General features: G+C 38.7%; 1 protein-coding gene across 3 annotated transcripts in view; it reads right to left on the bottom strand.

The window, feature by feature from the left end:
• SRGAP1 (SLIT-ROBO Rho GTPase activating protein 1) overlaps positions 1 to 26802 on the bottom strand; it is a 272898-nt gene that overhangs the window by 103944 nt on the left and 142152 nt on the right. For all 3 annotated transcript variants that reach the window (XR_009356614.1, XM_059184738.1, XM_059184740.1), the window contains exon 4: positions 3458 to 3520. Coding sequence is in view for 2 of the 3 variants with exons in the window: in XM_059184738.1 (XP_059040721.1) it covers positions 3458 to 3520 (63 nt within the window). In the remaining variant the exon portion in view is untranslated. The remainder of the gene's footprint in view (positions 1 to 3457; positions 3521 to 26802) is intronic.

Here is a 26802-nt window from a genome sequence, read left to right as displayed (position 1 = left end):
TATTTTGTACCTGTTGCTTTAGCAATCATTACTACATCATCTGCTGTACAAACTTCTATGCATGATGTAACTCTGATGATCATCTGTCCATGACCCATCAATGTTTGCACAAGAAACCTCAACAGCACTCCCCCAACTCCTGGTCCCCTGTTCAAATAATCCTCATCTTTTCTTCCTGAATGTAAGCTGAATATGTATAATGAATAGATATCATTTCAGCAAGACAGAATTTGTATATTTGAATTTAAAGGGCAAGAGAGACCAAACATCATTATCTTTTATAGTGAACTGTGTACGCGTGTGTGTGTGTGTGTAATGAAGGTCTTTCCCAAAGGAATAGGACCTCTGACCTTGGATGAACATGCTCTCTGGTAAAGATCTTTCTTTTTCCAAATGTAGGGAGTCCAATGTGGGGCTTGAACTCAAGACCCCAAGCTCAAGAGGTTGGCCAATATCAAGAGTCAGATGCTCAGCTCACTGAGCCACTCAGGTGCCTCAGGATAAATTTTTTTTTCCAAGAGTTTAAAGTGATCTACAGACTACCTAATCAGAACCTCATTGCTCAACTCTTATCATCCCTTAGTTTCTTTCTTTCTTTTTTTTTTTTTTAAAGATTTTATTTATTTATTTGACAGAGAGAGAGATCACAAGTAGGCAGAGAGGCAGGCAGAGAGAGAGAGGAGGAAGCAGGCTCCCAGCTGGCAGAGAGCCCGATGTGGGGCTATGATCCCCCCCTGGGATCATAACCTGAGCCGAAGGCAGAGACTTTAACCCACTGAGCCACCCAGGCGCCCCATACCTCTTAGTTTCTTAACTGATTCTGAGAGGTTAAATGACTCTGACAGGGTCATTGAAACTCCAGTGGCCTCTTCTAGAACCTGGCTCCTTTATTCTTTCTGGCTCAGAAAAAATGATGAGAGTTTTGAGATATCAGCTTACTTGATACATCTACGTAGAGTCTGATAAATGTGTAAGTCCATTTGATAGGCTGAATAGAGGAAAAATTTCACTACGCACATCCATCTCTGAGATAAAATCTTCACACAGCATTTTACTGATTTTCCTCATACTCAATAATCAAGTTTACTCTGCCATTGTTGCTCTGACTAGTACTACTAGCTTCAGACCATAATCAATATGCTCTTGTCTATGATGTCATGACAATCAGCAGACCTATTTTTTTTTTAAAGATTTTATTTATTTCTTTGAGAGAGAGAGAGAGCATGAGAGGAGAGAGGTCAGAGGGAGAAGCAGATTCCCCGCCGAGCAGAGAGCCCGCTGTGGGACTCGATCCTAGGACTCCAGGATCATGACCTGAGCCAAAAGCAGCTGCTTAACCAGCTGAGCCACCCAGGAACCCTTTTTTTTTTTTTTTTAAGATTTTTTTTTATTTATTTGAGAGAGAACGAGAGAGAGCATGAGAGGGGAGAGGTCAGAGGGAGAAAGATCTATTTTTTAAAGTATTAGAGATTGATTTATATTTCTTTTTTTTTTTTTTTTTAAAGATTTTATTTTACTTTATTTATTTGACAGAGAGAGATCACAAGTAGGCAGAGAGGCAGGCAGAGAGAGAGAGAGGAGGAAGCAGGCTCCCCGCCGAGAAGAGAGCCCGATGCGGGACTCAATCCCAGGACCCCGAGATCATGACCCGAGCCGAAGGCAGCGGCCCAACCCACTGAGCCACCCAGGCACCCTGATTTATATTTCTAGGAAAAACAATGTCCAAGCAAAAGGATCCACAAAGAAAATGTCACAAAGCTCTCATCTTAGAATAGTTTGGTGGAAGAAGATATAGAATTTCTTCTTTGGATGCCTCAGAGGCATGATGTTCACTTAACTTTTAAATTCTAAATCCAAAAATGGTTGCCAACTTAGGGTATCAGAAATGAACAAATCACACAAAAACTAATGAGCTAATAAATGGCCTTATTTATCAAAAACTCAATTTCATTAGCAGGGCATTTGGGTGGCAATTGGTTAAGCAACTGACTCCTGGTTTTGGCTCAGGTCATATCTCAGGGTTGTGAGATTTAACCCCATGTGGGGCTTTGCACTCAGTGAGGCATTTGCTTAAGACTTTCTCTCCCTTTGCCCCTCCCCCACTCCCATGCATTCTCTTTAAAATAAATACATTTTTTAAAGTATCATATGGTTTCACTTATTTGTAGAGTATAACAAATAACATGGAGGACATAGGGAGATGGAGAGGAGAAGGGAGTTGAGGGAAATTGGAAGGGGAGGTGAACCATGAGAGAATATGGACTCTGAAAAACAATCTGAGGATTTTGAAGGGGGGGGTGGGAGGTTGGGGGAGCCAGGTGGTGGGTATTAGAGAGGGCACGTATTGCATGGAGCACTGGGTGTGGTGCAAAAACAATGGATTCTGTTACGCTGAAAAGAAATAAAAAATATATATACATATATATGAGAAAAAAATACAAATTTATCACACATGTATGAAAAACTGGAAAGTGAATTTCATAAGAATATCACTCATTTTATAAATAAAAAGCTTAAAACTACAGTGTCTTTTAATTAGCAAGTATCAATGGAGCATTAAAAACGATTTACAAAATCGCATTTTACACACATGGCTTTTTAAGAACAAATGGGATTTGTAAATCACGAAACATAAGTTAATAATGTTTCAGGTTTAATTTGCCTATAAATAAGAATTCAAATAATCTTATACAATAAAAATGCAAATATCTATAGCTATACAAATTAATATTATTCATTTCTCATTATGTTGTTCTCTCTTTTAAAATAAAAACTCATCAAATTCCTCCAGAAGGAATTTGTGTTTAATAATATGATCATTAAGTATAAAAAAAAATTTACATGGACATATGACTAATTCCAACCTGCAACCTCACTGTTTTTTTTTTAAATAAAATAGCTTTAAGTTATTTAATTTCTTATGATTATATACAGTAACCTGAATAAAATTTAAATTTAAAAAAGCAGATTATTGCCAAGGAGAAAAATAAATACCTGCCCAAATGTAATTTTAATATATTAGGTCATTAACCAAACAATTTAACTAAAATAGGGAAAAAAATAATTAAAGTAACAGAATAAAGCAACTCTAAGTTACTCAAATTCCAGAATGGCTAATTTAAGAATGGTAACAATTTAAGACAAAATACTCTGGAATTAAATATATGTACATATCACCTATAATTCAACCAGTTAAAAACATGTCTTACTGGGACAATTATACTCTAGTTTCTTAAAAGTGTGCTAATTGCACATACATATTTATTTGAATACAGTTTCCCCAAATTGAGAGGATTTGGCAAATGTAGTAGTGTGCATCTATCTACTTGGTTCCACATTTCAACCACAGGAGCATCCATCAACATCCTAGTTTAGAATAAATTCTAAGAGCAATGTTTCTGCAAACCAAAATTCTAAACCAAAGATTCTTGCAAAAGAAGAAAGATTATGTGCTTACCGTATAGAGTTCATTAAGGACCTTCATCAAATCCTCATGAAGTTGGAATGCAATCTCTTTGCTCTATAATAAAGAAGAAATTAAGAATATTTTAAAAAGTAAAAGTAATAGAAACTTGTTTCTAAATTATATCTTAAAAAGTCCAGTGACTGAAAATAGAAGAATGTGTATAATACAATGGAAGGCCAGCATGTCTTTAATATAATATACATCTTTAACCAAGCTGCCTTCTTTTTTTTTTAATCTTTTTTTTTTTTTTTTTTTTTGTTAAATAAGTAAGCTCTGTGCCCAACATGGGGCTTAAACTCAGGACCCTGGGATCAAGGGTCACATGCTCTTCTGACTGAGCCAGTGAGGCCCCCCTACCCTCTTTCCTTCTAATTACAGTACAGTTAACACACAATGTTACATTTGTTTCAGGTGTACAACATTGTGATTCAACATCTCTGTAATTCATGCTATGTTCACCACAAGCACAGCTACCATCTGTCACCACACAATGCTATTATAGTATCACTGATTATATTCCCTATGCTGTATCTTTAATCTCCATAACTTATTCGTTCTATAACTGGAAGCCTGTATCTTCCACTCCCCTTCACCCATTTTGCCCATGCCCCTTCCTCCCTCCCATGGGACAACCATTAGTTTGTTCTCTGTATTTATGGATCTGTTTCTGCTTTTTGTTTTTGCTTTTTAGATTCCAGATGTAAATGAAATCATGTGATATTTATCTTTCTTTGTCTCACTTATTTCACTTAGCATAATACTCTCTTGGTCCATCCATGTTATTGCGAATGGCAAGATCTCACTCTTTTTTATGGCTCAGTAATATTCCACTATAGATATACACCCCCCACCAAGCATCTTTATCCATTCATCTATCAATGGAAACTGGGTTGCTTCCATATCTTGGCTACTGTAGATAATGCTACAATAAACACAGGGGACATATGTCTTTTCAAATGAGTGTTTTCATTTTCTTTGGGTAAATAATCTATAGTGGAATTACTGGATCATATGATACTTGTATTTTTAATTTTTTAAAAGATTTAATTTTTTTAAAAAATTTTACTTATTTATTTTACAGAGAGAGATCACAAGTAGGCAGAGAGGCAGGCAGAGAGAGACGGAGAAGCAGGCTTCCTGCAGAGCAGAGAGCCCGATGCGGGGCTCCATCCCAGGACCCTGAGATCATGACCTACGCCGAAGGCAGAGGCTTAACCTACTGAGCACACCCAGGTGCCCCAAAAGATTTTATTATTAAATAATCTCTGCATCCTGTGGGGGCTTGAACACATGACCCTGAGATCAAGAGTTGCATGTTCCAACAGCTGAGCCAGTCAGGTGTCCCTCTATTTTTATTATTTTGATTTCCACAGTGGCTGCACCAATTAGCATTTCCAGCAACAGTGCACAAGGGTCTTCTTTCCTCCACATCCTTGCTAACAGTTATTTATCTTTTTGATTCTAGCTAAATGGTCCTTTCTAGATACTAGACGTATGCACAAATGTCACCAAAGGCTGGATAGGAGGCAAATAAGTAGAATACGATGGCTTTCCCACCACCCGAATCAGACTTTAACAAGAAGAAAAAGTAAGTAGGTTCTCAGAACACAATTTAACTTAGTTGCATTATTCATTAAAGAATCAGAAATAAGGGCACCTGGGTGGGTCAGTTGGTTGAGTGTCTGACCCTTAACTTCAGCTCAGGTCTTGATCTCATCATGAGTTTAAGCCCCACACTGGACTCCACACTGGGTGTGGAACCTTCTTTAAAAAAAAAAAAAAAAAAGATGAATTTCAGCATCCCATCTTAGTATTGTCACAAAGAAATCTTGTGATTCCCAAAAAGCTAGGTTAGAAACCAAAACAGAAATTAATTCTCCCTTTCCAAAATAACTATTTATTTGATTGACTATAATTTTAGTTTTAAGAAAGCACTTTCAAAACAGTGAGACAGGGAGACCACTTATCATCCACAGGCTTTTGCTTCTGTATTTATGAACTTTTTTTTAATGTTTTCATTTCAATCCCGGTTAGCCTACAGTGTAATACCAGTTTCAGGTGTACAGCCTAGTGATTTGTCACTTCCCTACAACACCTGGTGCTCATCTGCATTTATTATTTTCATTAAGATGAAAAAGAGTTCTATGCTTCTGCTCAGTTGCTAAACAACCAGCATTCAAAACAGTCTTCACTAGGCTAATTCTGTGAGTTTGATGTTTGAGTATTGGAATATTTTTTCCAGCAAATCTATAAGCTATTTTAATGGAAATAATATATCCAAATTAATTTTTATTTTCTTCCTGTTTTGAGTTCCTGATGTAGTCAGCTACAGAAAATGGAAAAAATGTAGTGTGGGCTTCAGCTACAATTTGAATCAAGAAAAACATCCACTGGATCATTTATGTGTCTCCCACTGGATGTCCGCATGGGGGGTAAGGGCCATATCTCGGCCAGCTCTGGGACTCTGGTGTCCTGCACAGTACTTGGGAACCAGGCCAGGACTAGGGGACAGCAGGTGAGGCACCAATGGTATGGCATGTAAGGCGGGATTCCCTCCCTGGCTAGTGGGTGCACGTGGGAAGCTTCCAATAAACGCTTGCTAAATAAACCCACACACCTGCTGAAATACTGTGTCTGTGTAATAGCTCAAGTAGTTACTACATATGCTGAAGGCTGGCCCCTGGTGAGAGAGGAAAAAGGAAAGCCCCACAGGCCACTCTTAAGAAAATGTAAGGGGAGGGGCGCCTGGGTGGCACAGAAAGTTGGGTGTCTGACTCTTGCTTTTGGTACAGGTCAAGGTCTCGGGGTCATAGGATAGAGCCCCATGTCGGGCTCCGTGCTCAGCGTGGAATCTGCTTGGGATTCTCTTTCCCTCTGCCCCTTCCACTCATCCTTCCTCTCTCTCTCAAATAAATAAATCTTTTTTTTTTTTTTTTTTTTAATTTGGCAGAGAGATCACAAGTAGGCAGAGAGACAGGCAGAGAGAGAGCAGGAAGCAGGCTCCCTACAGAGCAGAGAGCCCAATGCGGGGCTTGATCCCAGGACCCTGGGATCATGACCTGAGCTGAAGGCAGAGGCTTTAACCCACTGAGCCACCCAGGTGCCCCTCAAATAAATAAATCTTTAAAAAATAAAAATATTAGGATCGAGAGGAAACACAGTCCATCTGCAAACCCAGGACAGTCACTGGGTCAGGGCTCCCTCAAAGAAGGCCAAATGTGACAAAGCATAAACTCCTGGAAGATAAAACAGTGTGGAAAGATGACAACAGGGTAGTACCTGAACTGAGAGGAATTCAAATTCATTAGCAGTACTTGTTACTAGGTCTTCTTGACGCGATAAAGAGTACTGCTGTTTAGCAAGCCCCACTAGCTTCTAACATCCTTAAATTGGAGTTAGAGACTTTGTGTTTTGCTGTGTCCCTGATATGTGAAGAGGTAGGTGAAGAATCACTCAAGAGTGAAAGGAAAGTCACAAGTGAGCAAATGAAGCCAAGTGAAACTCATTTTATTTTCCTCGAGTCTTTGTTACTCTGACCATATACATTACATTGTAATCTCCTATGTCTTCAGTTTGGTGTTATTTTAATATCAAATTTCATGCAAGGATCTGGGTCACCAATTCAGAACTCTCTAATGGGATCAAAGGCCACTGAGTGACTCTGCTCAGCTGTTCACATTTCAGGTAGAAAGTCCAAAAATAAAGTATTTCTTGGCAAAGACTTACGACAATAACAACAACAAAAAATCCCTTAGGTCCGATTAGCCCTGAATGAGAATATTTAAAATCAGATTGAAGACTTGGGTTTGGGGTGATAAGAGTTCTGCCAGGCTGTCCTAGGTCAAATATCTTAGAACAAGCAAGAAGATTCTTTGAACATTTCACATTTTATAAGATTTCAGGTAATGGGGTAGAAGAAATCTGGCTGGCATCACAAACTATGATCTACCAAGCATACTCTTACATTTTCCTTTCACCTTTTCCCAGAGGCCCTGAAATATAAAAAAAAAAAAATTGCCTGAGAGGCTGTATTCACAAAGCTTAAAAGCAAGGACTCCAGAGTCCCAGTGCCTGGGTCTTAGGTTTCAAAGATTTTGGATTCCCGTGGACCTCAGTTTCGAGATCTGTAAACTGAATATAGTCATTGTACCTATCTCACAGGTTGATGAGAGCATACATGGCCTTTAGATTAATACCTGACACACAATAAACATCCCATAAATATTATAATTATTTCTTTCCCAGACACTATTTGTAATGACAACTTTCTCAAGCAAAAAGGCGATGTCATATTTTTCTTTCTCTTGATCTGTAAGGACACTTGACTTTCATGTACAAAGTGGTTGGCAGATACTGGTTGATTTGATTTTGCTGTCCCTGCCCATTGCCCTGGCCATTAGGTCCCTCCAGGTGACACCCAATTTAGAAGGGCCCAAGAGCTGTGTTCTAGCCCTCAGGCTTTATTTCCATCCACAGTCCTTTGCCACGTATGTACACAAAACTTACCTTTCTCTGTTTCATTTTCATGGGGGTCACTAGTGGTACTCGATGAATTAATCGAACATATACCAGGAAATGGAAATTTCCTCAAGCCAACATGAAAGACAAATACAAATCAAGAAAGAGGACTTACGGATCCATGGGAATTTCAGATGTTCTGAAAAGATGGTGGGGAGTTCCTTTCAGGTTGGTAAACCCCTGCCTAACCTCATGACACACCAGCAAAGTTGCTGCCCATTTGCTTTAATTCACAGTCCGAATCCTCCATCATCTAGGAAGTAACTTCAAAATTAAGTACTCTCTTCCCACCACAACTTCTTTAGTGTGCAAAGGTTGTTATAGAACTGCACTGCACTCTGAAGCACTCATTCATGTGGCTAATGCCTGAAACATGAATTCACGGCACATCTTCACAAATACACAACCGACTGGACACAACATCAAGTCCCCGTCGAGTGCTGGGCCATGGTGTCTGTGCTGTGAGCATGGAAGCAGTGAAGGGATCACCTCATGTTAGTCCCACCTCAACTTTAAACATGTCTCCAGGGATGCCTTGGGTGGCTCTGTTTTTAAGCGGTTGCCTTCAGCTCAGGTCATAATCCCAGGGTCCTGGGATCAAATCTTGCATCAGGCTCCCTGCTCAGCGGGAGCCTGCTTCTACCTCTCCCCATGCCTGCCTCTCTGCCTAGTTTGCTCACGTGCTCCTCTCTGTTAAATAAATAAATAAAATCTTAAAAATAAAAAACAAACATGTCTCCAAATTCCTACATTAACAGTGAAAAACAGTCCCGTCTTCAAAATGCTACTCTGGACCCCAAAAGAAATGACCTTAAACCAAAACATACCTGCTGGGACACACAGTTAGTACATGGCAATATTAGACTAATAAATGGAAACCCTCCAATTAGAAAATATCTGGATTACTGAAGCCCATCAAAATTCAGTAGGTTAAATATCCCTCTGAATTCTATTTCATTAAAAATTTGAAAACAGGGGCACCTGGGTGGCTCAGAGCCGCCGTGGGGCTCTCTGCACAGCAGGGAGCCTGCTTGCTTCCCCATCTCTCTCTGCCTGCCTCTCTGCCTACTTGTGATCTCTCTCTCTCTCTGTCAAATAAATAAATAAAATCTTTTTTTTTTAATTTATTTTTTATTTATTTGTTTGACAGATAGAGATCACAGGTAGGCAGAGAGAGAGAAAGAGAGAGAGGAGGAAGCAGGTTCCCTGCTGAGCAGAGAGCCCGATGTGGGACTCGATCCCAGGACCCTGGGACCATGACCTGAGCCGAAGGCAGAGGCTTTAACCCACTGAGCCACCCAGGTGCCCTAATAAAATCTTTTTTTTTTTTTTAATTGAAAACAGTGAAGCAGATCCTTGATCCTTGTACAAGAACTGCTAAGTAAGAAAGATGATACCTCGGTATTAAGGAAAGCAATGTGTCCCCTTACAAGAGAAAAGAATAACTATGAAATGATGCATGTTTGAAATCAGGTGTTTTCTATGTTATTGGAGATTGGCAGATTAAAATTACTTATGCAGGGGCACCTGGGTGGCTCAGTGTGTTAAAGCCTCTGCCTTCAGCTCAGGTCATGGTCTGAGGGTCCTGGGACTGAGCCCCACATTGGGCTCTGCTTAGCAGTGAGCTTGCTTCCTCCTCCCTCTCTGCCTGCCTCTCTGCCTACTTGTGATCTTTGTCTGTCAAATAAATAAATAAAATCTTTGAAAAAAAATAAAATTACTTTTGCAAAGGGCAGGAGAGTCCCTTCAACTGCTTGGGTGGAATTGGAAATGGGAAGATTTAGGTTTCTTTCCCCATTAATATGAGCCTATGTTAAGTTTCAGCGATGGTAAAACTTCTAATACATTATAATAAAACTCTGAGATTCTGATCCAAAGGGAAGGAAAATGGTTAGAGCTTCAATTCAGTTGTCATTTACTGTCTCCAGTTTGTAACTGAGGGTTGAATACCAAGCTTATTTCTAATTATTATTTATTGTCACTTTGATGTTTCGGACACCTCAGACATTAAGTTTAAAATGAACAGTCCCAAGGTATTTACCTTTTCACATCATAAAAATGAATTAAATACCATGAAGAACTCTGGAAAAATAGAGAACAGAGGGACACAACCACCACCATTATAGTTTGGTGATTTTCCCTCAAGCTTTTCATCTAAACATGGGTCTGCACTGTAATCGTTCTATCATAATGAAGTATCTTTTTCTACTCTGCTTTTTTCCCCAGTAACAATACATTTCTCCATGTACTTAGATAATTTTCAGAACCATCATTATTGGATTCATATTAACTATTCAGTGAATGTATATTAACCATTCTTCTATTATGGTTACTGTTTTTTCCATTACTATTTTCCATTAATCATTCAATTATTTATTTACTTATTCATTCACTTTTACCAATCTGCCTTAAGCACTCTTAACTATTATCATAAATACTGGCCTGAGGGCATATCTTGCATTTTATGTTGTATCCCTAAGATCAATTCCCAGACATGAGATTAGCAGGCTGGAAGTACTGACATTTCTAAGACCCCTGATACATATCAGAAGATCATTTTCTAAAAGGGTTCTAATGAATTTGTATTGCTTCCAGAACAACAGTGTCACTCAGGTCAGAATCTGGGGTTCATCCAAGATTCACTTCTCCCTAAAGGAGGAGTCACCAATCCTATCTATTCTGGCTGATTCATTCTTCTGCATGCCATTAGAATTTAAAAAAAAAAAAAAAAAAAACACTAATTGCGTCCTTTCTCTGAGTAAGCCCTCCAAAGGCTTGCTCTAATTTTTCAGGATAGAGTTCCAAATTTTTAAATCACCCGTAACCTCCCCTGCCTACCTAGCCTACTTCACCTTCCACAAATCTCAAACGATATTCTTCAGGCTGGTCATAAAATGTCACCTCACCTGTCCTGATTTCACATCTCTGTATTTTCCCCAGGCTGGCCCCCTCTGCCAGGACTCTCCTTTCTTTTCTTCCCTGCTACAGTCCTGTCTGCTACTCCGAAAACCTTCTTATAATTTCACCTTGCCTCCCGAAGAAAGAAACGACATCTTCCCCTTTCTGTGATTTTTTAAAAAAGATTTTATTTATTTATTTTAGAGAGAGAAAAAGAAGGAGAGAGAGAAAGGGAGAGCATGAGAAAAAATAAGCAGGGGGAAGGGACAGAAGGAGAGGGAGAAGGCGAGCAGGGAGCCCAATGAGGGCTTGATTTCAGGGCCTTGCGATCATGACCTGAGCGGAAGGCAGACACTTAATGACTGAGTCACCCAGGCACCCCGCCCCCTTCTCTGTGATATTATAATATGTTCATTTTTCACAACCCCTAGGCTGCATAATTTAGTAGTTAAGAGTTTATACTCTAAAATCGAACTGCCTATTTTCAAACCTGTTATAATCTGTGCCTAACTTAAATAATTTTGTGAGACCTCAATATTTTTCAAGGGCAAAATAGAGACACCAGTAAGTCAGAGTTTTGTTGGGATGGTCCTTATTGCTATTTAACACAAAATGTGGCATACGGTGAATGTTAAGCTGATGCTACCCACTAATATTACACTTACCACATTTCTTTCTCTCCTCACAAACAAAGAGCGTTTCATTGAGAGCAGGCACTATGGCCCAGGGCCTGCCTGGGTAGTTGGCATACTATGGATTCTAGATACCCATTTCTTGAATGATTGGCCCAGACCTGAGTAAATAAAGCATGGCTTCTGCCTTCTACAGTTTAAAATCTCATGGAAAAAGCCAGACATGCCAAAACAGCTTTTTATACAGAGCACTGTAATAAGCACTATGCTGTGTGGGCCCTGGCCAGGATCTCTAATCCTGGAAGCCTACAGGCTTGCTCTCTGAAACTCCCAGAAATAAGAGAGAGAAAGGCAGAAGAAAGAGCATAATTAATAAAACCATACTGAACAATCAATCAATGATCTACATGGTTGGATTTAATGACCAGCTCAGAGGGTTTCTGGCTTCTCACAGAGGAATTTTTGAAGTAAATCCATTGTGATGACCAGAATCCCGACCTTATGCTGAGTCAGAGAGAGAATAAGAGGGGAAGAAGAAAACCAGATTAAATATTTAATGAGAAGATTTTAAATGATTTTGGTGTCTCACGCTCAGTGAGTTTTGGATGTAAATTTTGGTTAAAAGGGTCAGTCCATCCTTCCACAGTGTGTGTGCTTTTAAGTTTCCAAGGCTCCTGTTCATGTGTCTTTGTAATAATAGATTCTTTTAAATCATGCAAATTCAGAAAACAGAAGTAGCAGCGTCCTCCAAAGTGCCTAATGGGGAAAGTTAGGATAGTCTTAATGGTCTGAACCAAGCTTCTGGATAACATTTAATAGGGTCTCTGTACTCTTCCCTTCTCTCCGTCAAGTGACATGGTTTTGTGTTTATTACAATGCACAACTAAGTACAAATGCATGGAATTAGCCTCACAATCTACTTCATTTCTGAGGAGAAAACCAAACAATATTCTCTTAGACAAATTCCATGCCATTAGAAAATGTAGGAAAATCAGAATCATAGATCATGGGAAACAGAACATTGTTCTGAAACAAGATAAAACTTAATTTTCAAGGATGTATCTGGAACATCTCCTAGAATATTTACTAATAAATTGCTAGGCAAATGTGGCATTTGGCATCTATGTGAAAAAGGTCTGCTCTTGCCTGTGTTTAGCCTGAAAGCCAACAATCTGAAAGACGCAAAATTATGTATACTGTCACTCGTAACCTCCCAGGTATAAAAGCACCAGAACAGAAAGATTGAGTAACTCAAGATTCACATTTAAAATCTCACAAGAATAAAGGAGAGGGGACAACTATTTTAATCTTCAGCTTGTATATCCTCAACTCTTCAAGAAACAATTTTTTCATGCTAGGGTTATTTCTCTACTCAAAGATAAATTAGAAATATCTTTTTGGTGTCAATAAATGAATAATCACTTACCCATATTTTCTCAGTAGCTGATATAAGCAAACCCACCCAATTAAAAACAGAATGTGTGATGAAATTCTGGTTCAGGCTGTAATATAATTAACTGAAAATATACAAAATGTGTATTTCCACAGCATTTTCCAATATGCTGAACTTTACAAAGATTTATCAACTCAAACTTTACAAACATTTCTTTTTACTAGCATAATAAGAAAATGTTTATTAACATGGAGAGGACATAATAATATATTTTCTACACAAACCTGAGTCTACAAATTTCTCACCAAAGCCAAGTGTCTTTCTTGCCTGTGGTAGATGTTGTGTGCGGGGATCCTAAGCCACACTGCTTCTCAATGGCACAGTTGGCTGGGGTTATGAGTGTAGTCTGTGGTGAAGCCAGATAGACCACATCGTGTAGGGAACCACATTGTATGGTTCAGTCTTAATAGCACTGCAGTAAGAAAAATCCAGGGACTGGGCACCTGGGTGGCTCAGTGGGTTAAGCCGCTGCCTTCGGCTCGGGTCATGATCTCAGGGTCCTGGCATCGAGTCCCGCATCGGGCTCTCTGCTCGGCAGGGAGCCTGCTTCCTCCTCTCTCTCTCTCTCTGCCTACTTGTAATCTCTCTCTGTCAAATAAATAAATAAAATCTTAAAAAAAAAAAAAAAGAAAGAAAGAAAAATCCAGGGACTACTTACAGAAATACATCAGTTAAGTAGATTTGCTCATTTATAAGTCATCCATTGAATTAGTAAGCAAAAGGCAGAGATTCTTTGAGATACTAATAAAAGTTCATTCATTCATGTGCTCACTCATGGATTCACTCATTCATTCTACCAGTTTTTAGGAGTATCTTCTGTGTGTCAAGGTTAAAAAAAGTGGCCTTACAGTCTAGTGACTGAGATAAACACAACCATTTCAATCTAGTCTGATTCATGCTTATTCAAATAATCTGAACCAAGTAAAATCTCTACATACAAATCTTGAGCCAAACTCAAACTCTTGAGCCAATCAATTTTCAAGAATACAACCTAGGGGCCCCTGAGTGGCTCAATCGGTTAGGTGTCTGCCTTTCAGGTCATGGTCTTGGGATCCTGGGATGGAGCCTTACGTTGGGCTCCCTGTTCAGCAGGGAGTCTGCTTCTCCTTCTCTTTCTGTCCCTCCCCCCTCTCTGCTCGTGCTCTCTCTCTCTCTCTCTCAGATAAATAAAATTTTAAAAATAAAAAAAAAGAATTTAAATCAGAATCTTCCTTTACTGCTCTATATTTAGCCTAATACTAATAGTACCATCTCAGAACTACAAGTGGTTATTTGGTTTATAGAATTAGCCACCTATTTAAGTAAAGGATGGAAAAAGAAAAATATTCCCGCAGGTAAGTGGGAATTTCACCAAGGACTTGGCTCCTTGAATACAACCAGAGAAATTTAACAAACACTTGTGGCTAGTGGGCAAATGTACATGGGATGACAGCCTATCTGAAAGGGGGAAGAAAAACCCATAATCTTCAACATGGTCTAGGGTCAGACTATTTAAATATCTTTTACTTCTCTGAGCTGTTTCCTCATCTGTAAAATAGAGAATATTACAATATCCAGTTGACCCCAGAACAATGCAAGTTTGAACTACATGGACCTACTTATATGTCAAGCTTTTTCGAAAAACAGCTATACAAAAACAGCACAGTACTCTAAGTGCATTTTCTCTCCCTTATGACTTTCTTAATAACATTTTCGTTTCTCAAGCTCACTTTATTGTAAGAGTATAGTAAATTATACATATAAAATATGTGTTAATTGGCTGTTTATGTTCTTGGTAAGGCTTCCAGTCAACATCTGGTTACTGGTAGTTAAGTTTTAGGAGATTCAAAAGTTAAATGCAGATTTTCAACGGTGTAGGGGGTTGGCTCCCCTAACCCTCACATTGTTCAAGAGTCAACTGTATACTCGCTAGGGTTCTTATAAGGATTAAAGGAGATAGTCATTGTTTGTGCCCAGCAGAGTATCTGGCACATTTGAAGAACTCTATAACTGAAGGTTCTGTCATAATGTTGCTATGTCACATTATGCAGTGTCACATCCTTGTTTCATCTCATGAAGTCACCCTCCATTTTTCTACCTGCTGGCACAAGTGTATTCATAGTGACTTTCAACTTAGTAGTCTGAGATGGTCACTTCAACATAATGCAAGACTTTCTTTCTAGAATGCTTAACTTTTGTTTGAGGTACCATAGCAAGGAAGATGAAGTCCATTCCAAAGCTACAACAGAGCAAAACGCCACGGAGCTCCCTTGTTGGTATCAGACAGCGGTAACTGTTGGAATGTCTTCCCTAGGCTAAGGAACTTGTCTCCCCTCATGTTTTATCAATTGGTCTTAACTCCTGTAGACTTACAGAGCTAGTTAATGTAAGCTATCTTCTATAGGACAGGTCTTCAAATACGCAAAGACGGCTACTCTGTCCTAGCTAAGGCTTAAGTACTTTCCTTGTACTAAACATTCCCAGTGTATTTATTCCTTACGTGACACAGTTTAAGGAAATCAGCATTCTCCCTGCATGCCAGGGAGAATGTATATTTCATATACAAAGAAAAAATACAAATAATGTGCAAAAATCATTTTCACAGGTGGCAATTTATAAAATGAAAATGATAGAAAAATCCTTCATTCTTATTTTTCCCCAATTTCTTATATATTAACACAGTTCTATTTCCTAGTGTGTGGTGCCACCCCCCACCCCCGGTTATTACTGTCTTGCACCTAGTGGTATCAAAGACACTTTCTTTATACTTCAAGGGGTGGAAGCTAAAATCTTGAAAGGATTCCCCCCACCCCTGTTTTGTGGAAGCAGTCCAAACCCATCTGCATGGTTACTAAAAGCCCAGGAATCTTGGAATCACTGCTAGGTTCTTTTTCTTTTCCAATAGGGTAAAGAGCAATCAGATAAAAGAGGAGAAGCCTTAAGGAAATCTGATTAGGACAGACCTTTTATAAAACAACAGCAACAATAATGAAGCATTTAAATAATTCTCAATCTATGCAGATGCACACTTTCTGAAGATCGTATCATTACACATACGGAACTACTCTCTGGTTGTAATTCATGACACAGCAGAAACGACCAGCCAGATTACTAATGCAACAGCTTTCCCAAGACCAGTTTTTCATTCCAATTTACTCTTTACAAAGCTTTCAACAAACATAAGCTGATTATGTCATTTCCCTGAGTAAAAGTCTCTCTTGGTTTCCTTGGTTGCTTAGATGACAAACCAATTCCTCAAACTAAGAAAATTCTTGCACTTCCACCCTTGCACCCCCACCAGATATGCTTTTCTAAATCTCTGATAGCTGTTGACCCACTGTGTATGCTTCACCATCCTACAGGCTACGTTCCTAACCCTAGCCAGCTGTGTAGCTGTTGTGACCTTTAGATTGGGACAAAAACAAGGTGGCCTAATATATCTTTACAACTCACTACTGCTAAGATTAGGCAGATGGCGATTTGGGGTCTTTTCTAGTTCCATACAAATTTTAGGACTGTTTGTTCCAGCACTTTGAAAAATGCCGATGGTATTTTGATCAGGATGGTGTTCAAAGTACAGCTTGCTCTGGGCAGCATTTACATTTTTAACAACGTTTATTCTTCCGATCCATGAGCTTGGAATGTTTTTCCATCTTTTTGTGTCTTCTTCAATTTCTTTCATGAATGTTCTGTAGTTCCTTGAATATAGATAATTTACCACTTTGGTTAGATTTATTACAAGGTATCTTATGGTTTTTGGTGCTATTGTAAATAGAATTGATTCTCTAATTTCTCTTTCTACAATTTCATTGTTAGTGTAGAAGAGAGCAACTGATTTCTGTGCATTGATTTTGTATCCTGCCACATTACTGAATGGCTATATGAGCTCTAGTAATTTGGGGGTGGAGTCATTTGGATTTCCCACATAAAGAATCATGTCATCTGCAAAGACAGAGAGTTTGACTTCTTCGTTGCCATTATGAATACCTTTTATTTCTCTTTGTTGTCTGATTGCTGTAGGTAGGACTTCTACCTTCTTCTGAACAAGAGTGGCAAGAATGGGCATCCTTGTTGAGTTCCTGATCTTAACGGAAAGGCTCTTAGCTTTTCCCCACTGAGAATGATATTTGCTATGGGTTTTTATGGTGAGTAACATAATATAAAAAAAGAAATTAACATCTAAAAAATAAAAAGAGTTAGGTAGATGGGGCCACCAAGAGTCCCACCTACCATCATCTTCTCCTACCACCATTTCCTAGATCAGAACCTCAGGACCTTGTTCTTTGCTGTTCTCTCTGTATAAAAGAATGCACTTGTCCTAATTCCTCTGTAAAACCTCATTAAGTTCAAGATGATGATCAAATGCCACTCTCTTTGTGAAATCTTTCTCCATTTTCCTAGGCAGTATGCCTTACAATCCCCTCTGTGCTCTTGTGGTCTTAGGTCCTTTTTCTGTAAGAGCAGTTACTGATTTATAACGTAATTTTTATCTCTATGCTTCCTTTCCTTATTAGATTATGAGCTCCTCTGGTGTACTGAGGATTTGAGTCTTACTCACATTTGTAACCTCAGAACCTACCATTGTGCCTGTCACACAAGGATAATACACATCTGTTGAATGAATAATAAAATAAAGTATCTGTTTTGTTTTGAAAAGGAAAGTAAAGTTTCAAAAAAAAAAGGAGAAAGAAAACTAGAAGTTACAATGGATTTGTCAGAACTGTTCAGTGGAATTATAAGACCTTGCCAAATAATAAAATATTATTTTAGTAGACCCCTGCTATCTCCATCTTAAGAGCCAAGGAGGTGTAATTTTTATGGGCATGTTTATTCAAGCCAGTGCACTAAGCCAATTATGATTCTATGGTCACTTAAAACTATCAAAGTTTAGAAAGCAAAATAGGGCATATATTTACTAGCTATCAATTATTAAACATTACTATTTTTTCCCAATCTAAATAGTTCACATATTCAGCTTCAACATTTTTTGTTTTCATAACTTCCTAGGTTCATCTGACAATGTATTTAGTTGGCAAAATTTCTGCTTGATTCTATTTAATTGTTTCTCTAATAATGAGTAATTTTTTTCCATTGACATCAATCTGACAGCCATAGTTCTGTTTTCAAATGCATATTTTTGGGTTGCTATAATTCAAGGTATCACCAGTGTTTCTTAATTCAAATATTTACTCTATGTGCAATATCCCCCAATATGGCATTTCTTATAGCTGCTAGAAATCTTCCAGAAACCTACCATGTGAAATTAAACATAGTCTTCAAATGTAAGAAGCTTTGGCTAGCGACCAGAATACTGTTTTCAGGTTGCTTTAGACTTTGTTGATCTCAACTGCAGACACCTCAACATATGGTAGGAAAGTTCTCTCCTCATCAGTTCTTTACTTAAGCCTGCAATTTCCTTCTGGGATGAGAAGAATGGTAAGGATTCAGAACCATAGGGCTCCTGATTGTTATAAGTGACTGACTAGTATTTCTGAATATTATTTTTTTACCCCTCTTTATGGGAGGTGAAACGTTGGGTACCTTTTGACATGCTCCATGTTTGTTCATTTAATCTATAGTTGTAAACCTGTAATTGAAAAATCAAACTGGGACATTTCTTTAAAAAAAAAATTGTGCTTGGGAGAATGGAGAACTCAATAAGAATCAATTGTTCTCAACCTGAGCTAGTTCCTCATGCCCAGGGACATTTGGTAATATCTGAAAACACTTTTTTTTTTTTTTTTTTTTTAGAAAAAAACCATTTATTTCCTTCTGTCGTTTACACCATAAGTAATAACTAGGTAAGTGGCAACTATTAATTTTAAGTTGGAACCCGTAAGTCTTAGGCCCCAGCAGAATCCTACAGTTTTAAAATTGTTTTCCCCTGCATGTTTGTTCGGGTGGGATTATGGACATTGAAAACACTTTTGGTTGTCACAAATGGTAAGGTACTACTGGCATGTAGTGTGTAGGGAAATCTAGTCATTCAATTCTTGTTCTCCCAAAAATAGGTCTCATTTTTTCCTCTGGCTACTTTTAATATTTTTTTTTCCTTGGTTTTCAGTTTCATTATGATGTATCTGCGTACTGACTTTTAAAGATTCATCCTTTTGATGAAACCTTAACAGTTCTCTTGCAATTATTATTTCAAATGCGTTTTCTGCATAAACTCTTTTTCCTCTCCTTCAGGGACTCTGCTGTCTGCTGATACAAATGTCAGACAGTTGGTATTGTCCCAAAGGTCCATGAGCACTGATCTTCCCCCTGCCCCAATTTTTTACTTGTTGTTCAGACTGGACAACTTCTATGAATCTGTCTTCCAGATTAACAGAAATTAATATGACTCTTCCCTCTGTTACCTCCATTCTGCTACTGAATCGATTCAGTGATTTTTTAAAAATTTTTGTTACTTTCTATCTTTCCCTTCACTTCAAGAATGTTTGCTCTTACTTCTTGAAACATTTTTATCATGATTTGTTTAAAAGTCTTTGGTAGATAATTCCAACATCTGCATCAATTCAGAATCATCTGTTGATTATCTTTTCTCATGAAGTTCTCCTGGTTCTTTACAGGCTGAGTAATTTTGGACTGTATTCTGGATATTCTGAATATTATGTTATGAGATCTGGAGTCTTATTGAAACCATATGGAAAATGTTAATATTTTTCTTTTATCAAGAAATCAACCTTGCTGGGATTCAGAATGCAAATTCTGACCAGCCTTCTATAGGTTGTGGTTTCAATGTCAGTTCTGTTACAAAGATGTTGAAAACATCTGTCCTGTACATGTACCATCCAGTGTTCAGTCTGGAAGCCAGGCTCTGGAAGCCAGCTCTGGAAGCCTTGGCTCAGTTCACAAAATCTTTGGTAGGTATACTGCTTAAAATCAGACCTAAGTGTATCCAGCGCAGGGGTAAGCTGAGGAGTTCATAAAGAACTTCATGGGGGATACCTGGCTGGCTCAGTTGGTGGAATGTGTGACTCTTGATCTCGGGGTTGTAAGTTAAAAGCCCCACACTGCATGCAGAAAGTACTAAAAAATAAGATCTTTTAAAAAAGGAGGACTTCATGCCACTGTTTTTTTAATCTTCACTGCCTCTGTCATCTCCCTGGCGCTTTTTGATTCCTTGGGTCACCCCTTCTCCTACTCTGTCACAAACTTCCCATGTGATTTTCCTCTGATTTCTTGCTCTTGGGAAGTAGACCGCATACACGTGTCGCTTAAATCCAGCTGTTGATACTGGATCTCGTTGAAATGCCTTGACATTTCTGTTATGTAGGTGACACTCATCTCTGGTTTCTAATATAAATGTAAATATTCATTATTTATTCATTTGATAAATCCTAACTGAGCACCTGCTATGTGCTAGTTAGTGTTTCATGAATGATACAAGGACACTTGCCTCAGGAACTTACATTTAAATCAAGGGGAAATGAAGTGAATACATATTAAGTAAATATACAGTATGTCAGAAAGATATAAGTGCTTCAGAGAAAAATATATTGAGAGGAGGGAGGTGGGGATGCAGACTGTCATTCAGAGTCAGATGGGAGCCAATAGAGTGAGAAAAGGAATAATGAGATCTGCTTGAAGGTAAAAGGATTGTTTCATTTTTCCTAGTCATGTATCGGATCAGTCATTTCTAAGATAATTTGGGAGGTAAGACAGTTAGTTGGGGGTCCATGTACAACCTGCCACCTTGCTCAGAAGTTCCCTGATATTATGTCTCTTCATTTTATTTTTTAATTTCTTTAGAAGATTTTATTTATGTATTTGATAGAGAGACAGCGAGAGAGGGAATACAAACAGGGGGAATGGGAGTGGGAGAAGCAGGCTTCCCGGCAAGCAGGGAGCCCGATGTGGGACTCGATCCCAGGACTCTGGGATCATGACCCGAGCTGAAGGCAGATGCTTGACGACTGAGCCACCAGGCACCCATGTCTCTTCATTTTAATCATTTGAATTCCATATGTTCAATGCACAACTTTCAAGTGTGCCTGAAGAGCAGGCCAACTCTTCATTATCAAACAGCCTTTGGAGTGGAATTACTTACTGTTTATATGTCCCCACTTTTTTTCTTTTCTTTTTTTTTAAACAGTAAACACTGACTCATGTACTCTGGGCCAAGTTTCTTTAAGGTTTTAGTTTACAATAATTCTTTTCTTGTGTGTTTTATAAAATAGGTTCACTGTACAAAAATCAGAAATCACAGATAAGCAAAGAGAAGGAAAAAAGGTAATTTAGAAATATTCATTTAAAATAATTTTGGCCTGGACACTCCCAGTTGTTTGTTTGTTTTTTAAACCACAAATAAGTTTCAAGGGCTTTTCAACAACTGTTCTCAATGTAAGTATGGATTCAGCCATACTTACTCTCTTAACTCGAGAGTGCCAAGACCACCGCACCCTGCTGCACGACAGAATGTCCAAGGTTGCTCACGTCATGTTTTGAATTCTGTCACTTTCCAAGGAGACGTACATGTATCACCTATTTAGTGTCCTCTTTAAAAATCTTTAATAAAGCTTCTGAATTGATGGTGAGTGCTCTTATCTAGTAAGATAAATTGGCTAAATGTATAGCCAGGCCAATCACACATGTCCTTTTGTCACTAATACAGGCAACGAGGTCAATGCACTACAGCAATGACAACTGCTAATTTTAAGTACTCTGTGCTAGCCACACCAATAAGCAACTTATAAGTGGCTTATAATTAAAATTAAAAACATCTTCTACAGTATTTCAGAAAATTCTATCACTGTAAAACATCAGAGTTTAATTTTGACTTATTTCCAGAAAAATGAGCTAGCTATAGTTAATAAAACTCAAGAGAGCCAAACTGTAGTGTTTGCTTGAACTATTCACACTTATTTGTCCTGGTCCCATCAATAATTAAACTGCCCTCTGATGCCATGAGCATACCATTTAATTCTTCTGTTACACCGCACTGAAATGCTCTGAAAAAAGTTCCTCTTGTTATATTATTTACTACCACTGCATCAGCATCCTAAATTACATGTGGTAGCTCTCTGTTAATAAAACAGGAAATTTATTTTTCAGGAAATGGATTACTCATTGGTAAAACACAGCTACGACCATCTTTACTCCAAAAAGGCGAAAGATAAAAATTTTATCCAAAGCATGACATTTTAATATCACTCTTTGACCTAATACTTCTACTCCAAGGAATACAGCATAAGAAAAAACACCATAGATGTGTAGAAGTTTGAAGTGTCCAACAACAGGAAAAGAACATGGCCATGCAGATAGTGAAACACTATGTAGGCACGAAGTATCCTGTTTTAAAAGATTATTTCCAGACATGGGAAATGCTAACAAACTTCACATGAAAAAGACAAGGTCCCAAGCTATATACAACAAAATCTCAAATTTTGTAAAAATACACATGTATGTATGTTTGTATACTACACAAATATGTTTCTATATACAAATACTAGGAAGATATAGCCCAAGATATCAATCACAGGTAGTGTTAATATGGAGAATTTTTTCTATTTTTTAATGTTTTCTAAATTTCTACAATGAATATATATTTTTATATTAAGAAAGAGACTCATACACAGATTGGTGGTTTTCAGATTTTTAAAAAATCTTATGGAACTTTTCTTTAAAAAAGGTTAGAGTGTTAGAGATGTGTTGTAGACTGGTATCTTTTATTGACATAGTAATGTCTCTGTTTGAATATTTTCAATGGTCTAAATGAAAATGCAACATTTTTTCCCTAGGAAATGTTTTTGTTTTCTTTCTTTTCATACTGGGTTATTTAAGGAGAATAGGATTTGGCCTTGATCAAAATATAAAATGACTACAAATTTTCAAATTTTACTAGTAATCTCTCCTTCCTTCAGGTTGGGCCACACAACCAACGATACCCAAAAGTAGGTTAATTTAATTCCTGTGAGTCTGAATCAGATAACCTACAGCATTTATGCCAAAATGGAGTAATTCTCAGTGGCCTGGGACCAGTCTCTGCTGCTTTGAAACCCTGCCTATAACTGGATGATGGACAGGTTTTGCTACCTCCCCCAAAACTGTCATTCTTCAGGATTTTCATAAGAAATGAATACACTGGGCCAAGACTAGAGTGTCCCAATTCTATGAAATATCTTACCTATATACTGAATAACATCTCCAGTTACCACAGTACCAACAGAGCCACAGTAACTATGAGCTAAGACATGGGGGCAAAGACAAAATACCTACCCACCAGTCTGGCTCTACAATTTATATCTTTGAGTATTTTCTTTCCTCCTCTGTGAAATGTGAATTATAATACCTGTTTCACAGGCAGCACATGTGAGTGAATGTCTGAAAAATGCAAAGTACAGTGCTTGGTGCACAGTTAAAATTAAGTGGTAGTAATATACAGAGGTCATTATAGAAATAAACTGATACTTGATGCATATTTATGCAAACCAAAGAAGGACAAAAACATGAATACTTTGGAAACAATCCATGGGGAAATGATAGAGTTGAAGATCATTTAAAACACACCAAGATAGGTGCCTGGGTGGCTCAGTGGGTTAAAGCCTCTGCCTTCGGCTCAGGTCATGAGCCCCACATTGGGCTCTCTGCTCAGCAGGGAGCCTGCTTATCTGTCTCTCTCTGCCTGCCTCTCTGCCTACTTGTGATCTCCCTCTGTCAAATAAATAAATAAAATCTTTAAAAAACAAAACAAAACACAAAAAACGAAAACACCAAGATAATTTAGCATATTCAACGGCTACCATTTTACTGGGCTCCCTTTAAATGATACACTTCTTTTAACATTCTTAAAATTGGGAAATAAGATCATGTGATAAGGTGCTTAAATAAAGTGATTACTGCAAGCTGGCTGTGTCCTTTCCTGCAGTTCTGCCTGCTGGCATTAATTACACTGTTTTGTGCGGCACATGAGCGGCACATTTTCTGGCTACAGTATCCAAGCAGATGCAGGACCCTCTCTTTCAGCCTGAGTAATGGAAAGAGCAAAATCTCATCACTTTGGGAGGCACGGCTGGAGAACAGAGAAAGAAACACCTTGCTACCTCCTGTTCTTCGGGAAAGAAACAAGGGCTGATAATGACACAAACCCACGTGTACAAGGAGGCTCCAATTCCCAACCGTCTCCTAAAAAGGCCTCAGTGAAGCCCCAAAGTTAAGACTCTCCATGGGAAACACCTGGGGGGTGGGCACTTCAGGGGTCTGGAGTGGGGGTGAGGGGGTGCTGACCAACACAGTATGCATTGGGTTATTCCCTGATTTCCCATTCACTGAGGAAATGTGAGAACCAAAATTTTAATCTGGCGACAATCAAGGACACTGGGAAGACACTCCCCAGAGTGTGCTTACAAATATGGTTTGGAAGATCCTAGTAAGTGATAAACCAACAATATGCAATGATCTGGATGGGGTCATCACATATATTCTCCTTAGAATGAGGACACACTGAGTATAACCGCTTGAAGAAACATTTAGTATAATGGTACAGAGTAAGGGTTTAGAATACAGACAATAGTAAAGATAACAGTTAAAAGATAATAGTTAAAAATTACCTAGGACTTCTTAAGTCCAGACACCGGGCTAAGTGGCTTCTCATGGATGACTCATGAATCCTCCATATAATTACCCAGAATAGGTCACTATATCTACTATACAGATGCAGAGACGAAGGCCTAAAATGTTTACAAATATTCCCAAGCCCACACAGATCGTGCTAGTGACAAAGCCAAGATTCATGACCGAAAGTATCTGATTTCAGAGCCTAAAAGATGAACCACTACATGTAATTCTGACCAACAGGGTTCATTTACAGTTGGAAAGGCCTAAATCTGAAATAATCAATATATGAGTAATTGAATATTGTTGTTTTTTAACACAGTTTCACCATTTCTGCTTGCTGAAAATCACAACTATTTCTGATGTGATTAAAATTTAAGTTTTAAAGCTATTCCTTATACCTATGCATGGAATTAGATAGATATTTTTCTAAGTATCTTCCTGATTGTTATGTCCATTTGGGCACAAAAACATTCCTAGAATTACCTGCTCCAGACTCTTTATTTGACAGAACAGTTTGGGTAAAAGGATTTTCTACTGCTGGCTACATGGAATACAATACAGCTGTGTAAGAGGCTGAACCTGTCACGTACCCAGCATTTATCTCGCTCCATCTCCATACAGACAAGGGGATACTTTTAAAAAAATGAGGAAGTCTCAAAATCCTCTCCCCAAAAAAGACAAGCATTGTGCTAAGGACTCCATAAGAGTTCTAAAGGTCACTTCAGACTAGCTCTGATGATTTCTTTCCATTCTGATAGAAAATACGCTTCTGGAACCATAATAATGGAAGAAGAGCTGGACTGAAGAGAAAGGTTTAGTAATCAAAAAAAGAAAAAGAAAAACGGCAGAAGAGACTAGTCTTGCTTTTTAATCTAAAGGGACCTAAAGTTCTCCGGGCTTGATAGGTATGGATTTAGCTTCCTGTTCTTCCTGACAAATGTGTCCTAGCGGGCTGGTTTGGCTTCTCAATAAGCTCCGATCTTTCCCTTTTGCCTTCTTCCTCTTACACTTTCTTTTTCCAGCAACAATATGTGGAAAAGTGTGGGATGTAGTGTGCTGGGTTTGCTTGAGAAAGGTAGAATTTGACACCTGTAACTGTAATGACTGTTAACTCTCCACCTGGTCAGCAACGGTTAGAAGATGGTTTGCCCCACTAAATGGCAAAGCAACCAGTAGTCCCCTATAAACAGCATTCCAAGAATTAGACTTCTTTTGAGTCCCAGGAAATCTGGAAGGAAGAAAACTTCTAGGTAGCAAACAGGCTGTGTGTGTGTGTGTGTGTGTGGACACACACGCACTTGTGTGTTTACTGTATATTCCCCAGACTCTTTCTTCAAGAGCCGAGAACTTATTTCCCCAACAACTGGGAATATCGGCTGGTGAAACTCACAGCTGATCCCGCTCTGAGAATTGCCCTTGGGAACAACCCTCCACCAAAAGGAGCTGCTTCACCCTAACACTACTTAGACCCTCCCCAAGGGTAGCTCAAATCCAATGACTGCAAAACAAAGGCGAGGCCTCCTCATCTGGACAGGACACAACTCCAAAGGACCATTCTAGCTCCAGCACAGCCTGAGGTTCAGCTTCTCTCCCTCTGCCCCATCCTGCCTTACCCACCCCCTGCAAGAGTGGAGCACACTCTTGAATCTCTTGAATCATCTCCCAAGATCACAAAGCAAGGAAGCCAAAAGAGCTGGTGTTCAACCCCAAATCTCTTTGACTCTCTGCCCCAGGTTTCTACCAACTGTATCAAGCCCTGGACTTTGATTTACAAAATTCAAATCCTCACATCTTAGTAAGACATACAAAGCACCTTTCTATAACAACCATCCTTCCTAGCCTCATATCCCAGCACTCAACTCCCACGTGACCCTGGCCCAGGGACATCAAACCCTTTCCTGAACACACCATATTACCGCTTTCCCTGGAACAGTTGTCTTTGCTGCTTGATGACCACCTGCTTCTCCTACAGGTCTCACTCCAATCCTCGCTCTTCTGTGAAGAATTTCCTGACCCTTCCAAAAAGTTTAAGATCTTCAGCTCTGAGTTCCCACAGCAGGTTGTGTGTCCCTTTAGCTTGGTAAATGCTAATTACTATAATGAGTTCCGTGCAAGCAGGGACGTGTCTTTTAACTCTGCTTCCTCAGGCATTTTAAAGATGTTCTGTTGAATAGATACATAAATGAATTCGACTGAGGTGCTGGCTGAGACGCTGTGGCTGAATGGAGGCCAGCCTTCCCACGCCTAGAAGCATCACATAGCACCATCCAAATTTGGATAGAATGTGACCTTCTTGA

This window comes from Mustela lutreola, chromosome 8 (genome assembly GCF_030435805.1).
Source record: "Mustela lutreola isolate mMusLut2 chromosome 8, mMusLut2.pri, whole genome shotgun sequence".
Lineage (NCBI taxonomy): Eukaryota > Metazoa > Chordata > Mammalia > Carnivora > Mustelidae > Mustela > Mustela lutreola.
This window is presented reverse-complemented; position numbering and strand designations above follow the sequence as displayed.